The sequence below is a fragment of the Ranitomeya variabilis genome, chromosome 3, assembly GCF_051348905.1.
Source record: "Ranitomeya variabilis isolate aRanVar5 chromosome 3, aRanVar5.hap1, whole genome shotgun sequence".
Classification (NCBI taxonomy): Eukaryota; Metazoa; Chordata; class Amphibia; order Anura; family Dendrobatidae; genus Ranitomeya; species Ranitomeya variabilis.
Window position 1 is genome coordinate 292,557,191 of NC_135234.1, and position 21,859 is coordinate 292,579,049.

The 21,859-nt window shown below is 47.5% G+C and overlaps 1 protein-coding gene across 3 annotated transcripts in view; it reads right to left on the reverse strand.

Annotated features, from left to right (window-relative positions):
* The window catches only part of HIVEP3 (HIVEP zinc finger 3), a 1,468,651-nt gene that overhangs the window by 476,326 nt on the left and 970,466 nt on the right, over window positions 1-21,859 (reverse strand). For all 3 annotated transcript variants that reach the window (XM_077295551.1, XM_077295549.1, XM_077295552.1), the window contains one exon: window positions 14,782-19,928. In XM_077295551.1, coding sequence (XP_077151666.1) covers window positions 14,782-19,536 — 4,755 coding nt within the window. In that variant the 5' untranslated portion in view covers window positions 19,537-19,928. The remainder of the gene's footprint in view (window positions 1-14,781; window positions 19,929-21,859) is intronic.

Genomic DNA, 21,859 nt, shown 5'->3' on the forward strand with positions numbered 1-21,859 from the left:
TCCTCCTCCTCCACCTGTCCCTGGGCTCCAACACCGCTAGTTGTTGCCTGGTAGTGCTGTACGCACAGTCCCAACAGTCCCTCCTCTGTTATTGGGGTTCAGTAACGTCAGCTGTTCCCCTGCTGTGTGTGTGGCAATCCCTCCTACCTCCTCCTACCTCCTCCTCCTCCACCTGTCCCTGGGCTCCAATACCGCTAGTTGTTGCCTGGTAGTGCTGTACGCACAGTCCCAACAGTCCCTCCTCTGTTATTGGGGTTCAGTAACGTCAGCTGTTCCCCTGCTGTGTGTGTGGCAATCCCTCCTACCTCCTCCTACCTCCTCCTCCTCCACCTGTCCCTGGGCTCCAACACCGCTAGTTGTTGCCTGGTAGTGCTGTACGCACAGTCCCAACAGTCCCACCTCTGTTATTGGGGTTCAGTAACGTCAGCTGTTCCCCTGCTGTGTGTGTGGCAATCCCTCCTACCTCCTCCTACCTCCTCCTCCTCCACCTGTCCCTGGGCTCCAACACCGCTAGTTGTTGCCTGGTAGTGCTGTACGCACAGTCCCAACAGTCCCTCCTCTGTTATTGGGGTTCAGTAACGTCAGCTGTTCCCCTGCTGTGTGTGTGGCAATCCCTCCTACCTCCTCCTACCTCCTCCTCCTCCACCTGTCCCTGGGCTCCAACACCGCTAGTTGTTGCCTGGTAGTGCTGTACGCACAGTCCCAACAGTCCCTCCTCTGTTATTGGGGTTCAGTAACGTCAGCTGTTCCCCAGCTGTGTGTGTGGCAATCCCTCCTACCTCCTCCTACCTCCTCCTCCTCCACCTGTCCCTGGGCTCCAACACCGCTAGTTGTTGCCTGGTAGTGCTGTACGCACAGTCCCAACAGTCCCTCCTCTGTTATTGGGGTTCAGTAACGTCAGCTGTTCCCCTGCTGTGTGTGTGGCAATCCCTCCTACCTCCTCCTACCTCCTCCACCTGTCCCTGGGCTCCAACACCGCTAGTTGTTGCCTGGTAGTGCTGTACGCACAGTCCCAACAGTCCCTCCTCTGTTATTGGGGTTCAGTAACGTCAGCTGTTCCCCTGCTGTGTGTGTGGCAATCCCTCCTACCTCCTCCTACCTCCTCCTCCTCCACCTGTCCCTGGGCTCCAACACCGCTAGTTGTTGCCTGGTAGTGCTGTACGCACAGTCCCAACAGTCCCTCCTCTGTTATTGGGGTTCAGTAACGTCAGCTGTTCCCCTGCTGTGTGTGTGGCAATCCCTCCTACCTCCTCCACCTCCTCCTCCTCCACCTGTCCCTGGGCTCCAACACCGCTAGTTGTTGCCTGGTAGTGCTGTACGCACAGTCCCAACAGTCCCTCCTCTGTTATTGGGGTTCAGTAACGTCAGCTGTTCCCCTGCTGTGTGTGTGGCAATCCCTCCTACCTCCTCCACCTCCTCCTCCTCCACCTGTCCCTGGGCTCCAACACTGCTAGTTGTTGCCTGGTAGTGCTGTACGCACAGTCCCAACAGTCCCTCCTCTGTTATTGGGGTTCAGTAACGTCAGCTGTTCCCCTGCTGTGTGTGTGGCAATCCCTCCAACCTCCTCCTACCTCCTCCTCCTCCACCTGTCCCTGGGCTCCAACACCGCTAGTTACCATCCAGAAGTGCTGTCCGCACAGAGCCAAACACCTCGCCAATGTGTTAGTGGAGTTCAGCACCGCCAGCTGTTCCCCTGCTGTGCAGCCGGCAACGTGTACTGCGACCGCCACGCAGGCACAACAAGTTAAATTTAAGGGAACCTGTCCCCCCCCCCCAGGCATTTGTTACTGAAGGAGCCACCTTGTGCAGCAGTAATGATGCAAAGGGAAAAAGTGCCTCTTTTCGTGGTGCTCCTTGCACATGCTGATCCTAACACTTATGAAAAGTGTCCCCTCCTACCGTGATACCGTCCGGTTGGTGGAACTTTCCTTTGTGATGTGACGCAGCACAGCCGTCATTCTTACCCCCTTGGCGCCGTGCGCCGCCTCCTCAGCGTTGTTTGAATCAGTCCCGGAGCCTGCGCTGTTAGGTTAGCCCTTGGCCATGCACACATTTTGCGCTGCCCGTCTTCTGACATCATTTGGTGTCAGGCTGGCTGCGCCTGTGCGGCCGCGCTGGCCGAGAGCCCGCCTCGTACTGTCTTCTGATTTAATCCCACTGGGGGCCAGAGATCCATGGACATGCGCAGTGCATATCTGAACCTCCACCTCTCACTCATCTCCCTACGGCTTATTCAAACTGTGCGGTGTCAGCTGGTCCCTATTAGCATGCCACGGCCGTGACACCGCACAGTCAGAAGAAGCCGTAGGGAGATGAGTGAGAGGTGGAGGTTCAGATATGCACTGCGCATGTCCATGGATCTCAGGCCCCCAGTGGGATTAAATCAGAAGACAGTACGAGGCGGGCTCTCGGCCAGCGCGGCCGCACAGGCGCAGCCAGCCTGACACCAAATGATGTCAGAAGACGGGCAGCGCAAAATGTGTGCATGGCCAAGGGCTAACCTAACAGCGCAGGCTCCGGGACTGATTCAAACAACGCTGAGGAGGCGGCGCACGGCGCCAAGGGGGTAAGAATGACGGCTGTGCTGCGTCACATCACAAAGGAAAGTTCCACCTACCGGACGGTATCACGGTAGGAGGGGACACTTTTTATAAGTGTTAGGTTCAGCATGTGCAAGGACCATAATTAAAAGAGCTAAGTTTACCTTTTCCAGCATTAGTGCTGTACACGATGGCTCTTTCAGCTACAAACGCCTGGGGGGGGGGTTAAAGTTTCCCTTTCAACTTGCTCCAGTGCAGGCTTTGGCCTACACTCTGCTCCCTCTCCTCCTCCTGCTGACCCTGGGCTCTAACACCGCCAGTTGGGGCCCAGATGTGCTAGCTGCACAGAGCCAAACACCAGCCAATGTGTCAGTGGGGTTCAGCACCGCCAGCTGTTCCCCTGCTGTGTAGCCGGCAACGTGTCCTGCAACAGCGACGCAGACACAAGAACTGAAATTGAAGGAAACCTGTCCCCCCTCCCCCAGGCGTTTTTACGTTTTACAGCCACCTTGTACGACAGTAATGCTGCATGTGTGCAAGGTGGCTCAGAAACTTAATCTCCTTGCCCATGTTGAAGTGAACACGTCTAAAAATGAGTCCTCTGCAACCATTAAAACGTCCCTCAGGTGTGATTTTCCTTTGTATTGACACGCAACAAGCTCCTTGGTAGCGCTGCCCGTCTTCTGGCATCATTGTTTGGCTGGGTGCGCCTCTGCGGCCGCCTTGCCCCACACAACGCCCCTCGGTGTCTTATTTATTTGGACTGCGAGGGTGTGATTGATGGGCATGAACGGTGCATTTCTTCGCCTGTCCCTCATCTCCTTCCGCCTTCCTCAGACTGTGCGGCTTCATGGCCGCGGCATGCGATAAGGGATCAGCTGACGCCACATAGTCTGAAGCAGGTGTAAGAACCCAAGCGAGAGGCGAACATATGTACTGCGCCAGGCCATGAATCCCAGCCCCGCAGTGTTTTAACTATGTCAAGACACTGCGGGGCTGGGATTCATGGGCATCGCGAACCGCACCGGCCGACATCAAATGATGTCAGAGGACGGGCAGCACTAACAGCGCAAGGCCAAGGGATAACACAAAAGCGCAGACTCCTGTGCAACAAATAACGATGCTCAGGAGGCCGCGCAAAGCACCAAGGTGGCATTTTTGCCAGCTGTACTGCGTCTCTTTACGAAGGGAACTCACGCCTCAAAATCAGTTTGACTGTGTAAGGGCCTAAATGTTATACGTGTTCCTTTCAGCGTGTGCAAGGAGCAAAATTAAAATAGCAACCTTTGACTTGTGCAGCACTACTGCTGCATAAGCTGTGGCTCTTCTACTTTGTAACCCCTGAGGGGGTGTTAAAGGTTACCTTTGAAATTGGTTCAAGTAGGCTTCGGCCTACACTCTGCTCCCCCTGCAGAGCACGGGCTCCAACACCGCCAGTTGGGGCCCGGTACTGCTAGCTGCACAGAGCCAAACACCAGCCAATGTGTCAGTGGGGTTCAGCACCGCCAGCTGTTCCCCTGCTGTGCAGCCGGCAACGTGTCCTGCAACAGCCACGCAGGCACAACAGACCCAAAGCTGCCGCCAGTGCAGGCTTCGGCCTACACTCTGCTCCATCTCCTCCTCCTGCTGACCCCGGGCTCTAACACCGCCAGTTGGGGCCCGGTACTGCTAGCTGCACAGAGAAAAACACCAGCCAATGTGTCAGTGGGGTTCAGCACCGCCAGCTGTTCCCCTGCTGTGCAGCCGGCATCGTGTCCTGCAAAAGCCACGCAGACACAAGAACTGAAATTGAAGGGAACCTGTCCCCAGTCCCCCAGGCGTTTGTACGTTTTTAAGGCCACCTTGTACAGCGGTAATGCTGCATGTGTGCAAGGTGGCTCATAAACGTATTCTCCTCGCACATGTGGAACTGAAAACACGTCTGAAATGTGTCCTCTGTGTGACCATTTAACCGTCCCGGGGGTGTGACTTTCCTTTGTAATGACACGCTGCAACCCCCTTGGTAGCGCTGCCCGTCTTCTGGCATCATTGTTTGGCTGCCTGCGCCTCTGCGGCCGCCCTGACCCACACAACGCCCCTCGGTGTCTTATTTCTTGGGACTGCGAGGGTGTGATTGATGGGCATGAGCAGTGCATCAGTTCGCCTGTCCCTCATCTCCTTCCGCCTTCTTCAGACTGTGCGGCTTCATGGCCGTGGCATGCGATAAGGGATCAGCTGACGCCGCACAGTCTGCAGCGGGTGTAAGGACCCGAGTGCGAGAGGCGAACATATGTGCTGCGCCAGGCCATGAATCACAGCCCCGCAGTGTTTTAACAATGTTAAGACACCGCGGGGCTGGGATTCCTGGTCATCGCGAACCGCAGCGGCCGACATTAAATGAGGTCAGAAGATGGGCAGCGCTAACAGCGCTAGGCCAGGGGATAACACGACAGCGCAGACTCCTGTACAGCAAATAACAACGCTCAGGAGGCTGCACCCAACACCAAGGTGGGATTCTTGACATCTGTGCTGCGTCTCATTACAAAGGGAACTCGCGCCTCCAACACAGTTTGACTGTATAAAGGGCTAAATGTTATACGTGTTTCATTCAGCGTGTGCAAGGAGCAAAATTTAAAGAGCAACCTTTGACTTGTGCAGCACTACTGCTGCATAAGCTGTGGCTCTTCTACTTTGTAACCCCTGAGGGGGGGTTAAAGGTTACCTTTGAAATTGGTTCAAGTAGGCTTCGGCCTACACTCTGCTCCCCCTGCAGAGCATGGGCTCCAACACCGCCAGTTGGGGCCCGGTACTGCTAGCTGCACAGAGCCAAACACCAGCCAATGTGTCAGTGGGGTTCAGCACCGCCAGCTGTTCCCCTGCTGTGCAGCCGGCAACGTGTCCTGCAACAGCCACGCAGGCACAACAGACCCAAAGCTGCCGCCAGTGCAGGCTTCGGCCTACACTCTGCTCCATCTCCTCCTCCTGCTGACCCCGGGCTCTAACACCGCCAGTTGGGGCCCGGTACTGCTAGCTGCACAGAGAAAAACACCAGCCAATGTGTCAGTGGGGTTCAGCACCGCCAGCTGTTCCCCTGCTGTGTAGCCGGCAACGTGTCCTGCGACCGCCACGCAGACACAAGAACTGAAATTGAAGGGAACCTGTCCACCCTCCCCCAGGTGTTTCTATGTTTTACAGCCACCTTGTACAGCAGTAATGCTGCATGTGTGCAAGGTGGCTCAGAAACGTATTCTCCTTGCACTCGTGGAACTGAACACGTCTAAAATGTGTCCTCTGTGACCATTAAAACGTCCCTCAGGTGTGATTTTCCTTTGTATTGACACGCAACAAGCTCCTTGGTAACGCTGCCCGTCTTCTGGCATCATTGTTTGGCTGGGTGCGCCTCTGCGGCCGCCTTGCCCCACACAACGCCCCTCGGTGTCTTATTTATTTTGACTGTGAGGGTGTGATTGACGGGCATGAACGGTGCATTTCTTCGCCTGTCCCTCATCTCCTTCCGCCTTCTTCGGACTGTGTGGCTTCATGGCCGTGGCATGCGATAAGGGATCAGCTGACGCCACATAGTCTGAAGCAGGTGTAAGAACCCAAGCGAGAGGCGAACATATGTACTGCGCCAGGCCATGAATCCCAGCCCCGCAGTGTTTTAACTATGTCAAGACACTGCGGGGCTGGGATTCATGGGCATCGCGAACCGCACCGGCCGACATCAAATGATGTCAGAGGACGGGCAGCACTAACAGCGCAAGGCCAAGGGATAACACAAAAGCGCAGACTCCTGTGCAACAAATAACGATGCTCAGGAGGCCGCGCAAAGCACCAAGGTGGCATTTTTGCCAGCTGTACTGCGTCTCTTTACGAAGGGAACTCACGCCTCAAAATCAGTTTGACTGTGTAAGGGCCTAAATGTTATACGTGTTCCTTTCAGCGTGTGCAAGGAGCAAAATTAAAATAGCAACCTTTGACTTGTGCAGCACTACTGCTGCATAAGCTGTGGCTCTTCTACTTTGTAACCCCTGAGGGGGTGTTAAAGGTTACCTTTGAAATTGGTTCAAGTAGGCTTCGGCCTACACTCTGCTCCCCCTGCAGAGCACGGGCTCCAACACCGCCAGTTGGGGCCCGGTACTGCTAGCTGCACAGAGCCAAACACCAGCCAATGTGTCAGTGGGGTTCAGCACCGCCAGCTGTTCCCCTGCTGTGCAGCCGGCAACGTGTCCTGCAACAGCCACGCAGGCACAACAGACCCAAAGCTGCCGCCAGTGCAGGCTTCGGCCTACACTCTGCTCCATCTCCTCCTCCTGCTGACCCCGGGCTCTAACACCGCCAGTTGGGGCCCGGTACTGCTAGCTGCACAGAGAAAAACACCAGCCAATGTGTCAGTGGGGTTCAGCACCGCCAGCTGTTCCCCTGCTGTGCAGCCGGCATCGTGTCCTGCAAAAGCCACGCAGACACAAGAACTGAAATTGAAGGGAACCTGTCCCCCCTCCCCCAGGCGTTTGTACGTTTTTAAGGCCACCTTGTACAGCGGTAATGCTGCATGTGTGCAAGGTGGCTCATAAACGTATTCTCCTCGCACATGTGGAACTGAAAACACGTCTGAAATGTGTCCTCTGTGTGACCATTTAACCGTCCCGGGGGTGTGACTTTCCTTTGTAATGACACGCTGCAACCCCCTTGGTAGCGCTGCCCGTCTTCTGGCATCATTGTTTGGCTGCCTGCGCCTCTGCGGCCGCCCTGACCCACACAACGCCCCTCGGTGTCTTATTTCTTGGGACTGCGAGGGTGTGATTGATGGGCATGAGCAGTGCATCAGTTCGCCTGTCCCTCATCTCCTTCCGCCTTCTTCAGACTGTGCGGCTTCATGGCCGTGGCATGCGATAAGGGATCAGCTGACGCCGCACAGTCTGAAGCGGGTGTAAGGACCCGAGTGTGAGAGGCGAACATATGTGCTGCGCCAGGCCATGAATCCCAGCCCCGCAGTGTTTTAACAATGTTAAGACACTGCGGGGCTGGGATTCATGGTCATCGCGAACCGCACCGGCCGACATTAAATGATGTCAGAAGATGGGCAGCGCTAACAGCGCTAGGCCAGGGGATAACACGACAGCGCAGACTCCTGTACAGCAAATAACAACGCTCAGGAGGCTGCACCCAGCACCAAGGTGGGATTCTTGACATCTGTGCTGCGTCTCATTACAAAGGGAACTCGCGCCTCCAACACAGTTTGACTGTATAAAGGGCTAAATGTTATACGTGTTTCATTCAGCGTGTGCAAGGAGCAAAATTAAAAGAGCAACCTTTGACTTGTGCAGCACTACTGCTGCATAAGCTGTGGCTCTTCTACTTTGTAACCCCTGAGGGGGGGTTAAAGGTTACCTTTGAAATTGGTTCAAGTAGGCTTCGGCCTACACTCTGCTCCCCCTGCAGAGCCCGGGCTCCAACACCGCCAGTTGGGGCCCGGTACTGCTAGCTGCACAGAGCCAAACACCAGCCAATGTGTCAGTGGGGTTCAGCACCGCCAGCTGTTCCCCTGCTGTGCAGCCGGCAACGTGTCCTGCAACTGCCACGCAGGCACAACAGACCCAAAGCTGCCGCCAGTGCAGGCTTCGGCCTACACTCTGCTCCATCTCCTCCTCCTGCTGACCCCGGGCTCTAACACCACCAGTTGGGGCCCGGTACTGCTAGCTGCACAGAGAAAAACACCAGCCAATGTGTCAGTGGGGTTCAGCACCGCCAGCTGTTCCCCTGCTGTGCAGCCGGCATCGTGTCCTGCAAAAGCCACGCAGACACTTGCTCTTGTACCTTCTGCTCCCCATCCTGGTTCCAGTACCGTCAGCTGGTTCCGGGCAGAGCCTTTGGCTTAGGTGCCTCCCTCTGGGTATCCGAGTTCCACCAACGTCAGGTGGTCCTTGGTAGTGCTTTCAGGCACGGGTACCTCCTGCTTAGTAACCGGGTTCCTGTAACGTCAGCTGGTCTTCGGTAGTTCCATTGGCTCTTGGACCTTCGGCTACCCATCCGGGTTCCAGCACCGTCAGCTGGTTCTCGGCAGTGTCTTTTGCTCTTGTACCTTCTGCTCCCCATCCTGGTTCCAGTACCGTCAGCTGGTTCCGGGCAGAGCCTTTGGCTTAGGTACCTCCCTCTGGGTATCCGAGTTCCACCAACGTCAGGTGGTCCTTGGTAGTGCTTTCAGGCATGGGTACCTCCTGCTTAGTAACCGGGTTCCAGTAACGTCAGCTGGTCCTCGGTAGTTCCATTGGCTCTTGGACCTTCGGGTAGCCATCCGAGTTCCAGTTCCATCAGCTGGTTCTCGGCATTTTCTCAGCCTTCTTGTACCTTCTGCTACATTTCCAAGTTCAAGAGACTAAACACGATGACCCGGAAGACCACCCCTAAGATGACGACGACACCAGAGACGACAACCACCGTGATGACGACGACCCTGGAGACGATGACCCTGAAGACCACCCCGATGATGACGACCCCGGAGACGACGACCCTGAAGACCACCCCGATGACGACGACCCCGGAGACGACGACCCTGGAGACGACGACGACCTGGAAGACCGAGAAGCAGAAGAACAAGAGGCTGCAGAACAAAGAGCAGAAGAACATTAAGCATAACACTAAATATCAGAACAAAAAATATTATCTAAATTATAAGCAGAAGAAGACTAAGCAGTGTATGGGGGTGAGTCCGTTCCTCCTCGTGGTGCCCCTGGATAAAGCCTGATGCTGCAGGCCAAACTGAACGCGGACAAATGTAACTCTTTTGTGACAGGCAGAACGGAAGGTGTAATCTTCAAACTTTTATAGATAACAACTACGGGAATGCATGTCACAAATAAGAATATGATGAAGAAGTAGAATATGATGAAGATAATAGTAAAATAAAAAGAATATGAACAATGTAACCAAAAAAATAATAGGTAGAAGATGAAGAAGAAGATGAATAAGGTGAAGAAGTTGATGTCAAAGAAGCTGATGATGAGGATAATGAAGAAGAAAGTGTGGGAGAAGTAAAAAAGAAGGTGAAGGGCGTGGAAGTAGTGAAACATCAATATCTGACAAAATAAAAAAAAAATTAACATAGTCAAAATCTTTCTACCGCCGAACGTCATAAAAAAAAAAAAAAATCCTGCTATTCTATTACATTGGGCTAAACCTCTGTGCCTTTAATGTCTCCGCCACGTCCCCCAATACATCCTACATTATTCTTAGTTGTTTTCCTTCATGTAGAATGAACCTACAAGTTTATAAAGAATTTATTTTAATTCCGATATTTTCGTCCCATTGACTTGCATTGGGATCGGGTATCGGTATCGGATTAGATCCGATATTTTGACGGTATCGGCCGATACTTTCCGATACCGATACTTTCCGATATCGGAAAGTATCGCTCAACACTAGTCAGGAGGAATTTTGGTCCACTCCTTTGGCAAATCGGAGCTTCAACTCCCTCCATAAGTTTTCTATATGATTAAGGTCTGGAGACTGGTTAGGCCATTCCATAACCTTAGTGGGCTTTTTTGAGCCACTCCTTTGTTGCCTTGGCTGTATGTTTTGGGTCATTGTCTTGCTGGAAGACCCATTTTTAATGTCCTGGCAGAGGGAATGAGGTCACTCAGGATTTTATGGTACATGGCTCCATCCATTCTCCCATTGATGTGGTGAAGTAGTCCTGTGCCTTTAGCAGAGAAACACCACCAAAACATAATGTTTCCACCTCTATGCTTGACAGTGGGGATGGTGTTCTTTGGGTCATAGACAGCATTTCTCTTCCTCCAAGCACGACGAGTTGAGTTAATGCCAAAAACCTCAATTTTTGTCTAATTCTCATCTGACCACAGAAATATCTCCCAATCAGTCACAGAATCATCAAGATGTTCATTGGCATACTTCAGACGGGCCTGCACATGTGCCTTCTTGAGCAGGGGGCCTTGTGGGCGCTGCAGGACTTTAAACCTTTACGGTGTAATGTGTTACCAACGGTTTTCTTGGGGACTGTGGTCCCAGATTCTTTGAGAACATTAACAAGTTCCCCCCGTGTAGTTTTAGGCTGATCTCTAGCCTTCCTCATGATCAAGGATACTCCACGAGGTGAGATTTTGCATGGTTCCCCAGATTGATGTCGATTGACAGTCATTTTGGATTTTCTTCAATCTTCTTACTATTGCACCAACAGTTCTCTCCTCACCCAATGTCTTACTTATGATTTTGTAGCCCATTCCAGCTGTGTGCAGGTCTATGATTTTGTCCCTGCCATCCTTATAAAGCTCTTTGGTCTTTTCTATGTTGTAGAGGTTATAGTCTGACTGACTGAGTCTGTGGACAGGAGTTTTTTATAAAGGTAACTATGTAAGACAGCTGTCTTTAATGCAGGTAACGAGTTGATTAGGAGCGTCTAACTGGTCTGTAGGAGCCAGAACTCTTAATGGTTGGTAGAGGATCAAATACTTATTTCTCTCTGCAAAATGCAAATAAATGTATATAATTTATACAATGTGATTTTCTGGATTTTATTTTTGATATTCTATCTCTCAATGTTAAAATTAACCTACCCTTAAAATTATAGACTGTCCATGTCTTTGTTAGACATTTTTTTTTTGTGGGCAAACTTACAAAATCAGCAAGGGATCAAATACTTACCATATTTCCCCCACTGTATTTAATAATATGTCACTTTAAAATGAAAAAGAGATCAAATGTTCAGCTATCTGGAGCACTAAAATTGTCATAAACAGGACTGCTACATCACACTGGCTAAAGCAGTTCAAAGCATGTTAAGCCTAATCCATCCACATGCACACAGGAAATACAATCAGAAGTGAATAATGTTCCGTTTTCATATTTCTACTTATTTGACTGAATTTGTTTAGAGTGGGAAGGCCGATGCGGAGACGTCAGTAAGGTGCACAATAAGCAGGGGCTTTTCATTTGATCCTAGCATTGGTACAATAAATCCCTTCACAGCCCTGTACTGCCAGATCAGTACAAGTGCCTGACAGAAGCCTTTTTATCTACAGTATATACTCGAGTACAAGCCGAGAATTTCAGCCCATTTTTTTAGGCTGAAATTGCCCCCCTCGGCTTATACTCGAGTCATTTCCAGGGGTCGGCAGGGGAGGGGGAGCAGCAACTGTGTAATAATACTCACCTGCTCCTGGCACGGTGTCCCTGGTTCCCCGGCGCCGGCAGCTTCTTCCTGTAGTGAGCGGTCACATGGTACCGCTCATTACAGTAATGAATATAAACCCCACGTCACTCCCATAGGGGTGGAGCCGCATATTCATTACTGTAATGAGCGGTACCATATGAACCCTCACTACAGGAAGCGGCTGGCGCCGGGGAACCAGAGACACCACGCCAGGAGCACGTGAGTATAACGCAGTGCGGGACATTCACCTGCTCCCGGTTCCACCGCCGCCGGCCGCCACTGCGTGTGCGCCGCCCTCTGCCTGAATAGTCAGTGCAGAGGACAGGGAACGCAGCGGCGGCGGTGGAACGGGGAGCAGGTGAATATAGCAAGTACCGGGGGCCTGAGTGATGAGAGGTGAGTATGTGATTTTTTTTTTTTATCGCAGCAATAGCATATGGAGCAAATGTCTACACTGCGTGCAGAATTACTAGGCAAGTTGTATTTCAGAGGATTATTTTTATTATTGATCAACAACTATGTTCTCAATCAACCCAAAAGACTCATAAATATCAAAGCGTAATATTTTTGGAAGTTGGAGTGTTTTTTTTTTAGATTTGGCTATCTTAGGAGGATATCTGTTTGTGCAGGTACCTATTACTGTGCAGAATTATAAGGCAACTTAATAAAAACCAAATACAATCCCATCTCACTTGTTTATTTTCACCAGGTAAACCAATATAACTGCACAAAATTTAGAAATAAACATTTCTGACATGCAAAAACAAAACAAAAAAAAATTAGTGACCAATATAGCCACCTTTCTTTATGACACTCAACAGCCTTCCATCCATAGATTCTGTCAGTTGCTTGATCTGTTTCCCAGACACTGTTCCGAGAGGTGGACTGTTTTCCCTCCCTGTAGATCTCACATTTTATGAGGGACCACAGGTTCCCTATGGGGTTCAGATCAGGTGAACAAGGGGGTCATGTCATTATTTATTCTTCTTTGAGACCTTTACTGGCCAGCCACACTGTGGCGTAGTTGGAGGCATGTGATGGAGCATTGTTGCCGTGCATGAAAATCATGTTTTTCTTGAACGATACCGACTTCTTCCTGTACCACTGCTTCAAGAAGTTGTCTTCTAGAAACTGGCAGTAGGTCTAGGAGTTGAGCTTCACTCCATCCTCAACCTGAAAAGGTCCCACAAGTTCATCTTTGATGATACCAGCCCATATCAGTACCCCACCTCCACCTTGCTGGCGTCTGAGTCGGAGTGGAGCTCTCTGCCCTTTACTGATCCAGCCTCTGGCCCATCCATCTGGTCCATCAAGAGTCACTCTCATTTGATCAGTCCATAAAACCTTTGAAAAGTCAGTCTTAAGATATTTCTTGGCCCAGTCTTGACGTTTTATCTTATGTTTCTTGTTCAAAGGTGGTCATTTTTCAGCCTTCTTCACCTTGGCCATGTCCCTGAGTATCGCACACCTTGTGCTTTTTGTTACTCCAGTAACATTGCAGCTCTGAAATATGGCACAACTGGTGGTAAATGGCATCTTGGCAGCTTCATGCTTGATTTTCATCAATTCATGGGCAGTTATTTTGCGCCTTTTTTGCCCAACACGCTTCTTGCGACCCTGTTGGCTATTTGCCATGAAATGCTTGATTGTTCGGTGATCCCGCTTCAAAAGTTTGGCAATTTCAAGACTGCTGCATCCCTCTGCAAGACATCTCACAATTTTGGACTTTTCAGAGCCCGTCAAATCTCTCTTCTGACCCATTTTGCCAAAGGAAAGAAAGTTGCCTAATAATTAGACACACCTTATATAGGGTTTTGATGTCATTAGACAACACCCCTCCTCATTACAGAGATGCACATCACCTGATTTACTTAATTTGTAGTTGGATCTCAAGCCTGAACAGCTAGGAGTAGGACAACATGTATAAAAAGTATCATGTGATCCAAAAAAACAACTTGCCCAATAATTCTGCATGCAGTGTACATGGAGCATCTTATGGGGCCATAAGCAACATTTGTGGAGCATTACATGGGGCAAATGACTGTATGGAGCATCTTATGGGGCCATAAGCAACGTTTGTGGAGCATTACATGGGGCAAATGACTGTATGGAGCATCTTATGGGGCCATAAGCAACGTTTGTGGAGCATTACATGGGGCAAATGACTGTATGGAGCATCTTATGGGGCCATAAGCAACGTTTGTGGAGCATTATATGGGGCAAATATCTTTATAGAACATCTTATGGGGCCATAATCAACGTTTGTGCAGCATTATATGTGGCAAATGTCTGTATGGAGCATCTTATGGAGCCATAATCAACATTTGTGGAGCTTTATATGGGGCAAATATCTTTATGGAGCATCTTATAGGGCCATAATCCGCATTTGTGCAGCATTATATGGGGCATATTTTAATATGGAGCATCTTATGGGGCCCATCATAAACTTTATAGAGCATTATATGGGGCTCCTGATTCAATATGGATATTCAAAAACACTTAACCTACTGATGTCTCAATAAATTTTACTTTTATTGGTATCTATTTGTATTTTTGACATTTACCGGTAGCTGCTGCAGTTTCCACCCTAGGCTTATACTCGAGTCATTCAGTTTTCCCAGTTTTTTGTGGCAAAATTAGGGGTCTCGGCTTATACTCGGGTTGGTTTATACTCGAGTATATACGGTATCTATAAATCTATGACCTCATACAGGCAGACATATTTTATCATTCATATTATGCTCAAAAGAATCAGCTCAGTCAGGGGTCTTATGACATTTATTAGAGTGCGGGACCTCCTAGGGTGGGTGGTCACTTATATACGGTACTTCTAGAAATTCATACACAAAAGAAAGGTCATCACTTTATAAAAATCTAATCCCTCATAACCTAAAATATTTAAGAGTTATCTGATAAAATCCATCAAAATATTCTTCAGTGTAGCACATAGTGAATCAGGAATTAGCACAACACCCTTTTAAAAAATGATCTAATGTTTAATAGGAAGTACTAAATAGATCTTTAGAATATTTTTTTACAAAAATTTCTGGTTTATTGAATAAAAAAGTTAACTCTAAAATAAGCATTCCTTACCTCTGTCATTTTGGGTTTCCCAGTTCGGGAGGGTGTCACGCTTGAATCCGGTTGCGGAGCGTTGGCAGTGGTATAAATGTCTGAGCTAATTTTCTGCTTTGACCTCAAAAGAGATATTGCCACCCTGGTTGTAATTCCAGGAAGATTTGGGTTATATAAACTAATACACCAGCTGGAGTATACAGAAGCCCTTCGGTCATTTTGCTGCATGTGATTTGGCTTTACATAGTTCAGGTAGCACCAACTGACATTAGTGGTTGTGTGTAGAGTTGGAAATGCTGGGACCTTTTTAGCCTCTGCTTCCTCATGGGAGCCTGTTGCATGGATTGGTGTTGTACCAGATGAAGCAGAAACAAGCAAACCTTTATCATCCTTTTCTTCTTTAATGCCAGTATCTTCTTTTATGTGTTCTTCCTGTAAGTGCGATTGACCCAGAGTAATTGGAACTAACTGAATTTTGGGTCCTTCTTGCACTGTTAATGGTTCAAGAATAGTGGGGGTTGTTGGTGTTAGCAACTCTGATCTGTTTTGTGGTGTGAAAATGAGAGCAGTTATGTTTGGTGATCTGCTATGATCCAGCACTGACTGTGGCTTGTAAACTCTGTCATCTGGATCATCTTCTTCTTTCACTCTTTTCTGCTGTTGTGTCTCCATTGTGAGTTCCAAGCTTCCAGCAGGGGATAACATACGCTTACTGCCCCCAACAGATGATGAACTTCCATCAAAGCCCAAGACACTCTCAACAGAAGTAAGTGGAATGTAGCTGCTTGGGTTGGTTTTTGGAAATGGCACATATAAGGAAGGTATTTCACTCACTATGCTATTGTCTTTTGGCAAGATACTAGGCAGGTCAAAGCCATGAATACCCTTGGATCGCACATCACTGATTTTATGTATGACAAGGGATGATGGATTGCAGGGTGGTGGTGTAACAAGCATATGAGACAATGTGGTGTACATAGCATTACCATATGAAGGCATATGTGTCTGTATTCTGACTGGAACAACTAATGATACAACAGGTTCTGCATGTGAAAGAGCCACTTGGGCAGAAGGTTCCAAACCCACAGGGCTGTGGGATGGGGGGTGGATGCTCTCAGAAAAATAATCTTTGGAAGGTGGAAGGGTGGCTACACATAAAGGAGGGGAGAACTCTGGCTTAATTTGTGGATAATGGCAACCAACCTGTGCAGACACTGGAAGACCAAATTGTGGTTGTATAGGCATAAAGAATGTGTGGGGCAATGATGAGGATGCTGAGTAAGGTATGTGTAGAAATGGAGAGTGAGGTCTAAAAGGAATGTCCAGAGTATGAGAGGTTAAATGCTGGGGTATTTGAAGATGGTCGGGGTGCAATAGCACTTTCTGTAAAGGAATTGGTGGATTATGAAATACAGAATTTGAAATTGGTTGTAGAGAAAATGGAGCAGATATATTGCTCATAATTTGAGAGGGTAACCGTTCTGAAACATGCTGAGGCACATGCAGTAATGGTTGTATTGGAAATATTGATAATTGTTGTGATAAATAGCTCTTTTCTGTTTGATCAGAATGAACAGGTCTTTGATTTTGCGGTGTTTGGGATGGAGAACTTTTCTGCTCTTCAGTGGAAATTCTAGAAGATTGTTCATGAGAACCCATGTCTAGTACTTGACTTGAAGTAGATGGTTTATCCAATTCTTTCCAATCATGTGGTGATAGTTCAGGTTCAAGTTCAACATGTCTGCATAGAGAAGTTTGTCGAAGTGAGAAGCACTTCCTTCGCTCCTGAGCTGTTGGCATTGATGTTGAAGATGTTAAATTGCCATAATCAAATGATTTGCTTCGATTTTCTGAAACCTGTGGTGTGTGAGAAATATTTGGTGTCTGCTCAGATGCAGATCTCCTCATTTCTCTCATATGGTGATGGTGCGAAGGGACAGTGAGCATGTGATGGCCAAGTGTCTTAGTGCTACCCTCTGATAACAGACCCAATACTTCAGATTTAGAACCCTCCTCTCTATCAAATGAGACAGAATGACTGGAGGCATGTGAAAGACTGCTGTCCTGACTTGGACTACGGGTAAGGGACATTGATTCAAAGATGGAATCTCCAGAAGACTGTGCCATTTCTGCTAAGCGTAACCTCTTCTTTTTTGGTGGGAGCTTTTCAGCAGGGAGCTGTGCAAGTGTTTCACTCCTTTGTGGCCAATGGAACTCTTCTACTTTCTCCTGTTCTTTTGGAGGATCTTCAATGTCCACCTCTGGCTTATCTAGTTCTTCAGTGACTAAAATTTCTGGTACCTTAATGTTGTGCTGACGGACTAACTTAGGTTGTAAAGGATGAGATGACTGAGGGTGCGGCCTTACAGAAATTCGTGCTGGAGTCAAATCTTCCTCATCAAGACTACTCTTCTTTTCAATAGACTCAGATTTTTCAAATGAGCTAGTATGCTGGATAACAGAAATTTCCTTAGAGATCACAGTCTTTTCTTTACTGTCTACATCTGACAAGGATATAGATTCACTTCGAACACCAAACTGCTTAGTGGCATCAGTACACAAAGTCATGGATGTACTGGAAGTGGCAAAGTGCGATTCTAGTGCTGTGGCAGATGTTGGATACTCAGACCAATCAGCCACTTGGGGCTCTTCATCATCTCCGAGACTCTTGACTTTCCGTCGTTTTCGCAAGGTCGATAACTCCAGACTTGGTCCTAACTTGTAACTAAGCACTTGATGCAACTCTTCCTGTTCTGAAAGTTCTTTTCTAATTTCTACAGAACTTTGAGAGCTCAAAGATGGAGGTGTTAAAATATGTAGTTCCGAGCAGTAGTATTTCTTGTGAGTTTCATAGTTACCCCTTTTCTTGTATAGAGCACCACAAATGTTACATTCATAGTTTAAACCCTTTACCCTACCCCCTTTTTTTGACTTTTTAGGAACTTCACTTTCTTTCTCTAACATATCTTCAGATGTGTTCAAAGATGTGTCTTTCCCTGTTAAACTATCTTCTAAAGTGTAGTCCATTCCTATAGGTAGCTCTATTGCTGGTTGTCTCTTAAGCAGGCGTGGGTGTGAAGAGATCACATGAGTGTGGCTCAAAGCTTCTGAATCCACAATTTGATCATCAAATGAATAACTAGCTCTAAATGGATGTGGGGAACTTGCAGTGGATGCTGAGGAAGGCATTGAGTGGCTTCGAAGAAGAGGCACTGTGTCTGTGGAACTGTGGGATTGCAGAAGGGAAGAGAATGAATGTTCTGCTTTCGTCTTTTCAGAAAAGGACTTGGTATCTTGTTGGCAAATGAAGCCTGGGGATTTAGCATCAAATTGGAAAGAATCTCGATACAAAGTTCCTTTAGGAGACTCAATGCTGCTTCTTCTAGACAATGAACTTCTCCTTGGTTTAACACTGTCAATCTCACTAGTATCTACTACAGCCTCGTTAATTGTAATGAGTTTGGTAATATGCTCAATTACCTGTGTCCTAGGTACAGACATTGATGACATAGTAGTTTTTTCCTCTGCAGCACCTAAAAGAGGAGGACTGGCTAGCATTGCGGTTCTTTGCCCAATCCTTCCACATTTACCGAGAATAATTTCAGCATATGACTTCGCATTAGTATTGGGAGGACTTATTTGCTGCTCTGCACTCTCAGAGCGTGAAAAATAACCTGATTCAGTACTTCCTTTACTCCCTGGACTGAGAAATGTCTGCTCCTCACTAGCTTTTTTTCTTTCACTTAACCTAAGTGCCAGCTTCTGCTTTATACTGTGAGTATCTTCTGATTTTTGGATGAATTCAGATGAAGGTTCAGTAAATGTTAGACTCTCTGCAGATGTTTGAGATATGTGTTGTTGGGACAAAGAAAAAAGATCATGGGCTGCACCTTGGTATCTTGACACAACTTTGGTAGCACATGTTGACAAGTGATGCTTTTGTTGTGGAGACAATTCCACTAAGTTTGACATTGTGCTTGTCTCATCCTCAGAGTCTGTGCTTTCTCCTTCTGATGGATCATCAATTTCTTCTCCAAGCCTTTCTATCTCAAGGTTGGATGGATAAGTCTCTACACTAATTTCTGATGCAAGCCCTGCTTTGATCCGGTGTGCATGAGACTTCCTATGCTTATACAGATTGCTTTTTGTCTTAAATGAAAACCCACAAGGGACACAGGGATATGGCCGCTCCCCAGTATGAGATCTGATATGCTTTTGTAAAACACTCGGCTTGGCACACGGTCGGCTGCAATATTGGCAAATATATTTGCCTGGCTTTTGAGGTTTCTTCTTTTTAGGAGGCTCATCCGCTTGCTTTATAGAAACCTGATTTGGCCGCTGGATGTAAGCTTTATGAGTAGGCTCTTCTAATGGACGGCTATGCCTGGGATGTGATGCAGATGAAGAGAAAGACCTGGACGGACCTGACTGTATTGGATCTACCATTTGACATAATTGGCTCTCTTGACCATGCTCTGTATCCACACGAGGAGCCATAAAAGCTGGTGAAGCAGGTTGTGATTTTGGAACGTGAAGCTGCCCGAGTAATGGAACGTTTGGTTTACAAGATCTCCCCACTCTCCTAGGTGGACCTTCTCTTGCTATCTTAAGGGAACCTGTGAAAGGTCGTGGGTGTGGTAGCTCTTCTTGACCACCAACTTTATAGTCTTCTGCTGAAGATACTGTGCCTTGCACCTCGTTTCCTTTGTTTGGCCTTTTCCTTACACCTTCCTCCAACTTCCTTGTGCTCTTCTGGCCTTTCTCTGGCTCCATCACCTACACCAGAGGCTCCAAATCTTATTTTCACAAAGTTCTTTGGTGCAGTATTTACTAACCATGATAAAATAAGAAAATAATCTGCATTGCACCTCTGACAAAAAAAAACCTGGTCAAAAAAACACTGGCTTAATCCATTTGGTCATAAAGTTCCTACCTTTAGCACAAGATTTAGTTTCCAAAATCAACATTTGTTATCCATATCAAGCCACTTAAATGAAAGTATAATCTGCAAAAATAGTACACATATTGTTCCAGTTTTCTCCATAAAAAATGGGGCTCTTATCATTGTCAGTCATGTCTTGTATTCCACCAGGGAAGACTTGCTTGGTTAATTTAAAACTAGTTTTCTGGCGTCTTGTAGGAAAGTTGATGGTTGTACCACAGATCTGTACAAGAAAAAAATATATTCAACATTAGGAAAACAAAGTAAAAGATAAACGGACACTTTCAAGACTTCATCAAATTAAGACATTAAAAGGGAATCTGTCAGCAGAATTTGACCTCCCAAACTATTAATATGTGCATATAGATCTCCTTCTTTACTCCCCTCTTATCTCCTCTTCCCACAATCGTATACAAGATTTCTCTCACGTATCACCCCTGCTCTGGAACCCTCTACCACAACACATCAGACTCTCGCCTACCATCGAAACCTTCAAACAGAGCATGAAGACCCACCTCTTCCGACAAGCCTACCACCTGCAGTAACCACCGATCGACCAAACCGCTGCATGACCAGCTCTATCCTCACCTACTGTATTCTCACGCATCCCTTGTAGATTGTGAGCCTTCGCGGGCAGGGTCCTCTCTCCTCCTGTACCAGTTATGACTTGTATTGTTTAAGAATATTGTACTTGTTTTTATTATGCATACCCCTCCTCACATGTAAAGCGCCATGGAATAAATGGTGCTATAACAATAAATAATAATAATAATAATAATATAGCTCTTTCAAAGTTATGTCCAGCAATAACTTTACCTAGACAGTCCATTCCTCTATTATTTAAAAATCAGTGTTTGAATTGAGAAGCAAATGAGGCTGTAGATCTGAAGCCTCTGTCACTTCAGCTCTATTCCCTAAAAAGCACTGCCCCCTTCTGCTTAATTGATGGCTTCTCTGCCCAAAGTCACACAGCATAGAGGCTTTCAGTCAAGCAGAATATGGTGACGCTCGGTGGGGAATAGAGCTAGAGTGACAGAGGCTTCAGATCTACAGTTTCATATGCTTATCAATTCAAAGCTGATTTCTCAGTAACAGAGGAATGGATTGGCCACACAAAGGTATAGCTGGTGTTGTCTTTGAAGGAGCTACATGTGAATATAAGTAGATTGGGTGGTGTAATGTATAAGAATTAGATCTGTCTCTTTAAGAAAGTGAAGGCGGGAGTTGAGTTTAGTTTCAGTTTCTGTTATAGCCTGAGGAGAAGATGTTATGCTGTGTGCTGGAGGAGAAGAGGAGAAGAATAAAATACAGTTAAAGCTTACTCTCTCTTAAATTCCTTACACCGTGTGGATGCTACAACTGGTGACGAGGATGGGATTGAATCACCTGCTGCTGTGAGTACTGACCCCTGCTTTACTGCTTCACATGCCAGCACCACTGAGAGACTCCATCATGGCTGAATACTTGCACACATTCCCACAGTTTGATATGACTGATGTTACTAATCTCTCTCATAACTGGAGAAAATGGTTAAATCGGTTTGAGAATTTCCTGGAAGCAATAGATATAAAGGATGATAAAAGAAAGTGAGCCGTGTTCCTGCATTGTGCGGGCACAGAAGTCTATGACATATACAGCACATTGCCAGCAGCAGAGACAGACACGTACAGCAACTGCTCCAAAGCTCTCACTGACTACTTCAACCCTAAACAAAACATCAGATATGAAAGATACAAGTTCAGGATTGCTAAACAGCTTCCAGAAGAATCCATAGACACCTATGTCACCCGGCTAAAAGAACTTGCACATGGGTGTGCATTTACTGACGTAGATGATGAAATCCTAACTCAAGTAATTGTCACCTGCTCGTCTAATAACATAAGGCGTAAAGCTCTGCAGCAGGATCTCTCTCTGCATGATTTACTCAAGATGGCCCGTGCTATAGAGATAGCAGATCATCAGGCAACTGCAATGGAGAATGGGGATAATTTACATGTGCATAATCTCAAACATAACAGTGCACAAGGCAAGCAATCCCCGCAACAGAAGAAATGTTGTAGATGTGGAAAAGATTTCCCACACCACATGAACAAATGTCCAGCTATAGGACAAACTTGCACTAAATGTGGAAAAGGGAACCATTTTGCAGTTGTC